Raw genomic sequence first — 12558 nt, forward strand, 5'->3', positions numbered from 1 at the left:
AATCTGATGAGGAATGCTATGAATTGTTGATGCTGTCTGCTGCTTCGCATGAGGCCGGAGTAGTTGAACTGTCTGCATTGTCTGGTCTTCGGAAAAGGAAGTCTTCTTGTTTGATCGCTGTGAATGGAGTTGTCTACTAGTTCCTAGCAGATTCTGGTTCTCCTTTTACTTTGTAGAATTTTACTGATTTCAGTAAACTGTCTAATGTACTTTTGGAACCTTCCAGCATCAAGATTTTTGCGTATAATAGCAAAAGAGTGGAAGTTTTGGGAAAATGTTCTGCCAAACTGGAGTTTCATAGCGATCATACTACCAGTGTAGTATTCATAGTTAAGGATGGTACCAATTTATTGGGGTGGGACGAACAGGGTGATTTGAACATTGTTTTGGATCCCAACCATCCAGACATGGTGATATCCCGCAGTGAATTATGCGAGTTCTACTCTTCGGTTTCTGCATCACCTAAGACACTAGCTGTATCTCACGTGTCTAACACCAAGTGGGCGCTTATGTTTCCTGAAGTTTTTAGCGGGGAATTAGGCAAACTCAAGGGTTTTCAACACCGAATAATTTTAAAAGAAAATGCCATTCCTGTTGCCCACAAGATGCGCAAAGTGCCTTTAAGCCTACGTGCGGAATTAAAGAGGGAATTAGAGCGTTTATGTGCTGCTGGTGTGATCGAGCCAATTGAGGGTTCCGAGTGGCTTGCTCCCATAGTTTTGGCGAGGAAATCTGACAAATGTTTGAGGATGTGTGTTGACCTGCGTGATCTCAATGCAAACATTTGGATCGACCGGCAACCACTTCCAAATATCAACAAGATGTTAGCTACCCTCGAGGGTGCTAAATTTTTCACTTCCCTCGATATTTCATCCGCATATCATCAGATTGAGCTGTGTCCAAATTCCAAGCACCTTACCTCTTTTGTAACTCCGGAAGGAGCTTATCGTTACATCCGCATGCCGTTTGGTTTAGCTTCGGCCTCGGCTGTTTTTCAGAGGTTGATGAACAACCTGTTCAAGAACATTCCTGGTGTTGTCTTTTTCCAGGACGACATACTGGTCCATGGCAAAACCGAACTTGAGCATGATGAGCGTGTTAAACTTGTTCTGAGCATTTTAAGGTCTAGTGGGCTAACTTTGAGGGAAGACAAATGCAAATTCCTTCAAGACGGGGTGTACTATCTTGGTCACCATATTTCCCAAAATGGTGTTGAACCAAAAGTCAAGATTATTGATGCCATTCAAAATGCTCCTGTTCCTATGAACAAGGATCAATTACGTTCATATCTTGGTCTGGTGGGGTATTTCTCCAAATTTCTTAAAAATTTCTCTTCCAAAACTGCTGTTATGCGTAGCCTACTCAAGAAGAATGCCAAGTTTGTTTGGGATGATGATTGTAGTAACAACTTCAATGTCATTAAGCAAGAAATTATTGGTGCTCGCCCTTTGAAATCGTTTAACATCAATGACTTATGCATTCTTTCCACCGATGCAAGTAATGTGGGGTTGGGGGCTGTCCTCATGCAGAGAAGGAGTGATGGTCGTGAGGAAACCATTGCTTTTGCCTCCAGAACTTTGAGGGGTGCTGAAGGAACTTACTCTACCATTGAAAAGGAAGCTCTAGCAATGTGGTGGGGGGTTTTGCATTTCAAGAATTTTCTGTGGGGCAACAGATTTATCTTGAGGACTGACCATAAGCATTTGGTCGATCTGTTCACGACCAAAAGTGGTTAAATTAAGGAACATCTATAGCCAAGTGACATATTCAAAATATATTTAAATGGAGATCATGCATGATATAGCTTTCATATGAAATTGAGAATGGAAAGTCCAACTATATATAGATAGTCTCAAACAATGAAATATTCTCATTTGATTTTATTGGTATATATTATATATATTTATCAATTCTTTTAAGATTTATATATTTTGTACTCTTTTTGTGTTTTTCTCTTCTGTTTTCTTTTCTTTTCTTATAGTTGTTTTTCAGTATAACAAAAGTCAGTTAAAAGCATACTAGAAAAAATACATAACCAATAGATATGAGACTGAACAAAATGTTGAAGGCAAAGCGGTAGATGTCACAACGCGCGTTTCGGCTCTTGAGCCTTCTTCAGGTTACCGTCTATTGCTCTATAGATTATAAAAAAACATATATCAATACATTTACATGACAGACATATTATTTACAGTGGACTTAAATACATGCACATAATATATACACTTATTCAGTTATGTGTCTTCATATGGACAGCAAGGTAAGAGCATTATTTAACAGGTATGTCTTTCAAATATAGATATATTGCATCAACATTGAATTTTAGCACCATTTTGAATATTGTCTTTCTATTTACATATTCACAAGATTACATGATCTGTATACTAAAGAATGAAAAAATGAATAAACATTTATCAGATATGACTGTTGCAGTAGGACCTGAACGCATATTCTCGAAAAATAATGAGTGTTGGATGACATTCTCTATTTGTAACATACTTATACCAGACAAATACTTTCTCAATTTATAAGAGAACATATCAGTAAAATGATAGTATGACTAAAAGCCAATTGTACAAGGCCTAGATAAGTAGGAACCAGTAAGGTTTTTACAACAACACATATCGTGATTATAAAGTAATAGTGTGGCTAAGTGCCTAGCAGCAACATTTGATGATAAAGAGATCCATAATATACCTGCTCTTTAGTGATCATATGAGATTACTCTACTATACTTACACCAATTGGTCTTGACCCATACTTACAAAAATGTGTGCAAACTCAAACCTCATTCTTGGCTAGGGTGTGACAGGTCAGTTCCTACTTATCTAGGCCTTGTGCTATTTGGCTTTTAGTCATACTATCATTTTCAGATCTTGTCATGTGATGTCCGTGGAGTTTCCCAACATATTCATCTCAGTTTAAGCGATAAGCAGCTTGCTTTTGCCTTATAGCTTTGCCACAATTAAAGAATGCTATTTTCTATGGTCACTATACAGAGTATGTTTGGGAAACTGATCGAGTTATGGATGTTTTCAGAATGGACCAACATGTTCCTCTCATTACTTTTTGAATAAATGAGTTTGGGGTTCAGCAAAATTGTTATGTATATTAGATAACGCCATTCCCTAATGTCACTATATAGAATATGCTTGTGAAAGTGATCAAGTCAAGTGATGTTCTCCGAATTTACTGATATGTTCTCTTATAAATTGAGAAAGTATTTGTCTGGTATAAGTATGTTACAAATAGAGAATGTCATCCAACACTCATTATTTTTCGAGAATATGCGTTCAGGTCCTACTGCAACTGTCATATCTAATAAATGTTTATTCATTTTTTCATTCTTTGATATACAGATCATGTAATCATGTGAATATGTAAATAGAAAGACAATATTCAAAATGGTGCTAAAATTCAATGTTGATGCAATATATCTATATTTGAAAGATATACCTGTTAAATAATGCTCTTACCTTGCTGTGCATATGAAGACACATAACTGAATAAGTGTATATATTATGTGCATGTATTTAAGTCCACTGTAAATAATATGTCTGTCATGTAAATGTATTAATATATGTTTTTTTATAATCTATAGAGCAATAGACGGTAACCTGAAGAAGGCTCAAGAGCCGAAACGCGCGTTGTGACATCTACCGCTTTGCCTTCAACATTTTGTTCAGTCTCATATCTATTTGTTATGTATTTTTTCTAGTATGCTTTTAACTGACTTTTGTTATACTGAAAAACAACTATAAGAAAAGAAAAGAAAACAGAAGAGAAAAACGCAAAAAGAGTACAAAATATATAAATCTTAAAAGAATTGATAAAAATATATAATATATACCAATAAAATCAAATGAGAATATTTCATTGTTTGAGACTATCTATATATAGTTGGACTTTCCATTCTCAATTTCATATGAAAGCTATATCAACCATGTTCTCCATTTAAATATATTTTGAATATGTCACTTGTCTATAGTCGTTCCTTAATTTAGTTTGTTCCCTATGTATAGCAGGTGCAACAGTAGTATATAGGGGTCCTCTTTTTTCATAATACACAACCAAAAGTGGTGGCAGGGCAACTCCAAGAATCTCCAAGTGGCAGTTCAATTTGCAAGAATTCCAATATCAGCTTGAGTATGTAGCTGGGGCGAAGAATTTAGTTGCCGATTGCTTATCTAGGCTACCCCTTTCCAATTGTGATGACAGCATTGCAAGTGACGATTTGGAAGTAGTTTGTGCGGTTGGTTCTTTATGTGACTCTGTTGGGTGTGCTCTTTCTGAGTGTGAGTGGTTGGAGGGGATTGCTTCAGATTATGACATGCAGATTGTTATTGATCTCCTCTGCAAACCCTGGCCGTGTGAAAAAGCTTGTCCTGCTGCTATTGTTCCTTACATGAGAGTTAAGGATGAGTTGTCCCTTGTAGATGGAATATTGAGAAGAGGGGGTTTATTAGTTATTCCTTTTTCGATCCGTAGTAAAGTTCTTGGTCTGGCTCATGAAGGCCATCCTGGTTTTCGTTCCATGAAACGTAGGGTGAGGCAAGATTTTTGGTGGCCGTCTGTAGACAAGGATGTTGAACATTATGTTCGTGAATGCTGTGAATGTATTGTTAGTGATAAGTCACAAGTCACCCATCCTTTGCCTGTTGAACCTATCTTTGTGAAGAATGTTCCTTGGTCCAAGTTAGCTTTGGACATTGCTGGACCTTATGGTCTCATTGGTTCAACTCCCAAGTTTATCTTAGTATTGATTGACTATATGACCAAGTGGCCTGAGGTTAGGTTTGTTGATTCCATCAGTTCTTCTGTGGTGATTTCATTTTTACGTGATGTTTTCTCCAGGGAGGGTTTTCCTGAAGAGATAGTTTCAGATAATGGTACGCAGTTAGCTTCTGCTGAGATGACATCGTTTTTCAAGGAGGTTGGTATTAAACATATTTGCACGTCACTCTATCATCCTCGTAGCAACGGTTTGGTTGAGCGTTTCAACCGTGTTGTCAAAGAGCACCTTCAACTGGCTTTAGTGAATGGTTTGCATTGGCGTCAAGCGGTTAGCGACATGTTATGGGCTGTAAGAACCACTCCGCATGTTTCGACTAGTATTGCTCCTTTTACATTGTTGCGTGGTAGGGTTGCTGGTACCAATTTGAACAAAGAATGGATGTCTAGGAAAGTTGTGGATGCTGCTTGTTTAGCTAGTGTAGCTGATGTCAGAGTTTCGGTTCAGAGCAGGTATGATACCAGATCGGACGTTTTGTCTTCTTGCAAGGTGAAGGTTGGTGATTGGGTGAGGATAAAGAAACCTGGGTTTCTCCGTAAGGGGGAGTCGCGGTTTTATTCTCCTAAGAAAGTGTCTGCAGTGAAGGATTATGTGGTGGTGTTGGAGGATGGAAGGGTTTGGAGCAAGAGTATGGTTTCTATTGTGCCTGGCCCCATGGTTGAGAGTGTCGGGAAGCGGTTAGGGGTTAGCGTTTCCCCTGCTTCTCCTAAGGTGGGTGGTGTTGTGCGTTCTGAGGGAAACTTCCCGCAGAAGGAAACTTCCTCCAGGGTCAGATCTATTCCTGCGAAATTTCAGGACTATGTGATGGGGTAAATTTATAAACCACAAGATGGGTGTAAAGTAATGTTGTTTTACATAGGGAAATGATGTGTTTTGTTTTGCCTTGTTTTCATCTTCTTATTTGCTTGTTTTCATCTTCTTATTTGCTTCTGTCTTTATCTCTTCCTTGGTTCTATTTTCTCCTTTTTCTTTTTCTCTTCTTTTCTTTTCTTTATGAAGTAAGGGAGGTGTGTTGGGATTACTCTCTCTGCCTTTACATTCTATACAGAATGTTCCCTGCGTGGAACACATGTTAGATTCTATTCTCTGCAGTTGCTGCCGGGGAGCTGCTGTGGCTGGATGTTAAATAAAGCCCTGCTCCTACCTGTCGTGTGGACCACACTTCTTTTCACCTTGGTCCAGGAGGGTGCATATGTTGTCTGTGGCGGCGAGTAGGGCTGTCTTGGTGCTGTGGTTGCTTCATAAACAGGAATGGTATGGGTCGGGGACAGTGTTCTATTCGATGAATCAAGTCAGTTCCCTGTTGACTGTGTTTTCTGCAAGTTTGGCTGCGAAGGGGAAGAGCGAGATGGGCCGGTGGCGACGGCTGTCAGCTTCTTGAGCAGGGGCCTGACTTCTGTGGTCTTCCAGTCATCTGGAAAGGTGCCTGTTGCGAAGGTGGTGTTGACGGTGTATTGTAGGTCGGGTGCGATGACGGCCGCTGCTCTGTGGTAGATGTGAGTAAGGCAGGGGTCCGTAGGGGCTCTCAAGTGGATGCCTTTCATGGTCGAGGTGGTGTCTTTGGTCGTGATCGGTGTCCAGTTTGAGAGGGTGGGCTGGCTGGTGTTTCTGGAGGGCAGGGGGCTGGCTTTGGCATCTGGTAGACGGTCAATGAAGTTGTCGTAGAGGTTTTTGATCTTGAGGTGGAAGTAGGTTCCAAGCTTGTCGCATAGGTCCTGGGACGGGGTGATGTCTGTGACTTCGCTGCATGGGTTGGTGAATTCCTGAATGACGCTGAAGACTTCCTTAGAGTTGGTGGAGTTGGCCAGGATTTTGTTGTGGATGAAGTTCCTCATGGTGGTTCTGATTTGGTTGTGGTAATCCGTCATGGCGTCCCACATAGCTTAACCATGCATGTATACAACGTTCTAGGTGTTGCAGTTGGTGTGGGATTTCAGGAACCACCGACGGTCAATGCCAATATCAATTTCCTTGTAGGTCTTGGTAAACTTATAAACAGTATATCTTCCACATGGGTAGTGGCCTGTGACGGGGGTAGACCCTGTAATGTTGTAACTTGGGTAATATCATGTTTCCTATGTTGAGTGTGTACCAGATGGTCTTTAAGACTGGTTCCTTTTTTAAAAGAGAACAAGGCGGATTGACGGCAGTCATTAGGCATACTTTGTGGGATTCTACAGTTTGTTTAACTATCCTTTTCACTCTGTTACTGAAAGTAGAAGAAGTAGAAACACACGTGAGCCTATATTGTTGTTGTGAGCTCTTTTGTTTGCCTTCTTTAGAATTTTTTTAGGGTATAGCTTAGTCTTAAGCTTATTTGCCATGGTCCCTGCCTATTCATCAAAAGTTGCCAACTCAGAGCAATTACACCTAATTTGGAGAAACTATCTGAAAGCTATATTTTCTCTGAGAGCCCCACGTGGAAAGCTGTCAAAACATAATAAACCATTCTTATTTGTTGGTATCTCGAAGACCTTAGTAACAAACTGGTAATGTCTCACTTCTGTTTTCAAATCAAGAAAAGTTATGTCTCTATGTCAAATCATATGGGTAATTCAAAGATAGGAATCAATCGTTTTGATCCATCCAGTGAATTGTAGCGCCAAATCCTCATCTCCCTTCCAGATAATGACGACATCATCAGTATATCTGCACCATATTTCAATGTGCTCAGAAAAAGAATTGGTCGAAGGGTAGCTATGGTCAGTTTCAAACTGATGCACGTACAAGCAAACTAGGATCGGGGCGAAGGTACGGCCCATCGATATCCCTTGTATCCAGTGATAGACTGTTCCATTGTACTCAAAATAGTTTTCAGTAAGAGCAATATGTGCAAACTCCATTACAAATTCGATGGGTGTGATACTTTCTACCTCAATGTGCCTAAGAATGGCCTCCACTACCTCTAATGTATGTTCTTGTGGGATACCGGTGTGAAGAGCTTCTATGTCCATAGTAATGAGGAGAGTGTTAGTCATATAAATATGCATATCCCTCAATAGAACCAGGACATCCTCGGTGTCCTTAAGATATGAAGACATTGTCTTCACTAAAGGACGGAGAAACCAATCACAGAATTGTGAAAGGGGCTCTAAGATTGAACCAATCCTGGATACTATTGGTCTCCCGGGTGGAGGAAATTTAGTCTTCTGTATCTTGGGAAGGATATAGAATTGTGCGATGTGAGGTTCTTTGGAGACAAGTTACTCACCCTCTTGTTTTGTAATCCACCCAGATGATAATGCTTCCTCAGTGATTTTGACAATCATATTCCTGAGTCTTCTGATCGGGTCATTGTTTAGAATTTCATAGCTATTGGTGTTGAATAGGAGGCAAATACATTTAGCTTCATACATTTCTCTATCCATGACAACAATGGCTTCTACTTTATCAGCTGGTTTTTTTACATTTGCCTGGTTGTCTTTCAAATCTCTAAGTGCATTCCTTTCTTTTTGGGAGAAGTTATCAAAGACGTGTTCACCTCTCTATTTCCTGGATGACTGCTATTTCAAATGTGATTACCTGTACTGGTAGAGATGAAAGGGTAGATTGTAACATGGACTTTGATTTTTAACCAGTGTTCATTTCAGAGTCTGTTGTTATTGTCTTAGCGTTATTCTCAAACCGATCAGGTCGAGGGGTGGGTACAAATCCTAGCCCTTTGTTTAGTACTTCTAGCTCTGTTTCAGTAAAGTTGGCGGAACTCAGATTTACCACTAAGTTGTCTGCCTGCTGATGCTGGGCTGATTGTCCTTCAGTTTGCTTCATGTTACTATCTGTGGCTCGTCTGTCCATTGGACCCTGGTATTCTCTTTTTGTCTTCCCCTCCCTTTCCTCACCCTCTGCTTCTCCCTAAAAAAGGAGGTATTTTCTGGGACAAGGAAAACATTGGAGGAAATGGTGTGTAAGGGTTGTGACAGAAACCATTAGGGTATCCCGGTTGTGACACCATGGGAGGAAAATACAGTTGGTAATTTCCTTTGACCTAGACCAATATCCTGAAGTCTAGACTATACCCTCCAAAGATTCTAAAGAAGACAAAAAAATGTGCTCGCAACAACAATAGGGATTCATTACTTGAAACTATCCTGAAAGCCACAGCAGATGCTGCTACTTTTTCTACTCTCTTGAACAGAGTGTAAAGGATAATTCAAAATAATTGGAGAATCGTACGTAGTGTGGGCAATGACTGTGATCCCCTTACAAGTCTTAAGAACCATCTAGTAAACACACTCAACATAGGAAACAGGATACTGTCCAAGTTACAAAATTATGGGGTCTCCCCCCTGTCACAGGCTACTGCCAATGTGGAAGGTGCACTGTTTGAAAGTTTTCCAAGACCTATAAGGAAATTGATGTTGCCACTGAATGTCCCTGGGTCCTGAATTTCCACACCAACTGCATCATGCAGAACATTGTAGACACAGTCCTTTGCCTGTGTAGGTTAAGATATGTGGGTATGACATCACATAATGTTCGTCTCAGGATTAACCAACATAGAAGTAACATAAGATGCAGAAAGAACACTACTAAGATGACAACACATTTCTTGGAAAGTAAACATAGTGAGGATGACATTAGCTGGGTTGTGCTGGAGAGAGTTCCTAAACCATGGAAGGGAAATGTAATACAATCACTTCTCAATAGGGAACAGCATAAGGTGCACTGCCTGGGAACAAAAATAAAGGGACTAAACGATGAGATTCTATGGTTACAAGTCATGTAGTAATTGTCCATTATATTTCAATATTATGTATTTCAGATTTAGCCTCTAGGACCCACTGTATGTATTTGGATATGGACACATCAAGGACTTGGACATCAGGCTAGACCAGATGTATATAGGTTCAGAGGCACTAGTTATGATATGCAATAAGGGCACATTAATTGCCATTCAGCTTTACTGAGCTTTTATTAGGGTCACATGGTCTTTTTTGAAAATGGATACTGTGCCATGCTTCATTTTTATCGTGGACCTTAAATAAACCTTGTGAACATTAAATGTATTTTGTGCGGGCACTCTGCCAATATCCATGACTGCAGATATCTATTCTGAGTTTCACAAAAATATAATTCATTTTTCATACAAGTGTGTTTTTTCTATGTATTGACCTCCGTACTTTTGCTAGAAAAACTACTTAATACCTTGGGTCTTTATTTTATCCTATTGGTACAGAGTAGGACTTCATTTCCCAGTAGCCCAGCGTGCAGCGTGCAATGTGACTACTAAATTCTCTCACTTTCAGTGTGTGACTACAAGGCCACTCTTGTTTGCTTCCTCCATGATGTGTTCCCTTAGTTTAGTACAGGGTATGTACATGAGCCAGTGTGCCACAGGATTTGCATGCACATGTGTGATCACTATTCATGTATTTCAAACACTGTGTTGCAGTGCATATTGGAACGCTCACCTGTTTTCCTCACAGAGTGTTTCAAGTTTTACAGTGGAATGCATTAGGCCTCATCCACGTGTGCGGCATGACCGTTTGCTCATCAGCTGAATTCAGCGTTTCACAAGGAGCAATTTCTCCTGGTTAAATGCTCTGTGTTTTTTATTTTCTTTGTGATTTAATTTGATCTGTTTTTTGAATTTCAGTTTATTTATGTTAACATGTCTTTGCAGGACCTCTTCAAATACATGCTGACTAAGCTAACCAATTAGCAGGAGAAAAAGACTTCTGCAAATGAATATGGTGTCTATGTGTGCCTGCTTGAACTGTAAGATGTATGATCTAAGAATCTAGGGAATAGAGATCCCTGGTCTTGAAGAAAACCGTGGACCTGTGGGGCCAATTAGCTGAAACTTGTCGGCCTAATAAATGCAGGAGTGATGATGACTCCTAGGCATCGCTCGATTTTCTTTTTAATCATCCGGTCACCGTCATAATTAAATATAGGTATCTCCTTAGTGAGGGTTCCTGGGATTTTTAATGTTGTTTTTGTTTGGAATCATCCCCAACCCTCATCCATATAGGCACCCAATAATATAATTGGTGAAACCTATCCACCACTAGAGAATGCCCTGGCGCGGTAGGATGGCGAATGATACCATTCAAAATGTTAATTTGATTTTCAACTGATTTTGATTAAGATCTTACTTTGACGAATGAAAGATATCAAGCCTATAGGATCCCCCGGAATTGGGGAATCTCCCAATGGTTACCTGTGCAGGCCTCGGGTATAGTCAGTCCTATGTCAAGCCTTGGATGTGATTTTCAAAAGGTCAGAACACCGTTGGTTGGAACACTATTTAGTACTTGATAGAATGTCATGGAGGAGCATGTTATTCAGTGACTGAGTAAGTTACAAGTGGCAAATGCAGGCCCTGGCAACTGAGTGGATTAGCACTAGTGGTTGACAAGGGAGTCAGCGCATTGGATAAAGAAGATTGTGAGTAGCGTTTGAGAGTTGCTCCATGTGGGCTTCTCTGACAGGGGAGTGTTCCTTGTTGCAGGGTCACCGATGCAATCCTTGCTATGGCTCGGCCGTCTACTCGCCTGATCCGGGAGTATCGCATCATTGAACAGTTCAAACAGTAAGTGACGCTTCATCATGATGGCTGTAAGGACTGAAAAGGTGCTGTATGAACTGCAAAGATGTTGAAGCCATGATATGGGAGGATCGGTATATGAAGAACATAACACTGTATGTTTCAAAGAAATGGCAATATGCAGGCACAACACTGAGCTTCTTCAAGCGCCACCCAACCAGTACTTTTGTTCCACACTCAGCCTTCTGTATTTGCATCCATATATATAACACAACAACGGATTCAGCTAAATTCAGCCAGGACTTTTGACTTTATCAATGGTTGTTAGCTGTTTGAGACCAATTAATAACAACATAGATTTTATTGTAAATAATTAACACAGAACATTTTTCAATTCTGTTATTGTGAATTAAACATTACTGAGGCCTGGTGCTTAATTTGAGGCGGTGGGGCCCATGCTACTCATGTTTGGGGGCTGGCACTTATTTTTCCTCACCAGACATTGACCGAGAACAAGAGAGAGAAAAACAAACACAGGGAAAAGAAAGAAGAAGAGAAAGTCACAAAAACTGTCATGAAGGGAGGAAGCAGGTGCGAGATAAAGTGACTCAAGTGTCTGATACCTGATTATAGAGACATGAGGTAGATTCAAACCTACACTGCCTCGTAATTCGACGCACCGACATTGAATAGGAGCAACCGCTGGCTTCTGAACTGAAACTTGGGCATCGGCACATATTGTTTCACAAATTAAGCCCTTTAAAGCCTATGGAAGGAGTAGTTGTCTTGAGTGTCTTAACCTCTCCCATAATGTTCACTCTATGTAAAGACATGTATGCCCTTTTTATCTACACATGTCGGCTAACTGCATATCTCACACGGCAATTCTTTCCTCCTAAAAACCCCCTTTTCAATCTGTCCTGCTCGCACTTCCTCACATCTCCTTCACTACACCACCCCCAAACACACAATCCACCCACTCACCTGTAAACACTGCATTACTTTTACTTTTACCTTGTCCGTATGTGACAACTGTATACCTCCTTCACACACATTTGCACAGAATCACATGTTGATGTGGATTACGTGACCTCTGTTCTATGCGCTCTGCAGAAAGGGCACGGATTGGATGACCATGAATTCTGAAACACCTTTTAGACCCATGGACAGGCACAGTGAGAAAGACACACTGTCTTCAGTCTCAGCTCCAGAGTTCTCAATCGTGGCCCCTTATTGAAACCTGGAGGTGGTTAAGTTGAAAGCATGCACTATTCAA

General features: G+C 40.4%; 1 protein-coding gene across 1 annotated transcript in view; it reads left to right on the top strand.

The window, feature by feature from the left end:
• LOC144771991 (protein tyrosine phosphatase domain-containing protein 1-like) overlaps positions 1 to 12558 on the top strand; it is a 168405-nt gene that overhangs the window by 19946 nt on the left and 135901 nt on the right. The window contains exon 3 of the mRNA XM_078656217.1: positions 11247 to 11327. Within this exon, the coding sequence (XP_078512343.1) occupies positions 11247 to 11327 (81 nt within the window). The remainder of the gene's footprint in view (positions 1 to 11246; positions 11328 to 12558) is intronic.

Source organism: Lissotriton helveticus, chromosome 1_1 (genome assembly GCF_964261635.1).
Source record: "Lissotriton helveticus chromosome 1_1, aLisHel1.1, whole genome shotgun sequence".
Lineage (NCBI taxonomy): Eukaryota > Metazoa > Chordata > Amphibia > Caudata > Salamandridae > Lissotriton > Lissotriton helveticus.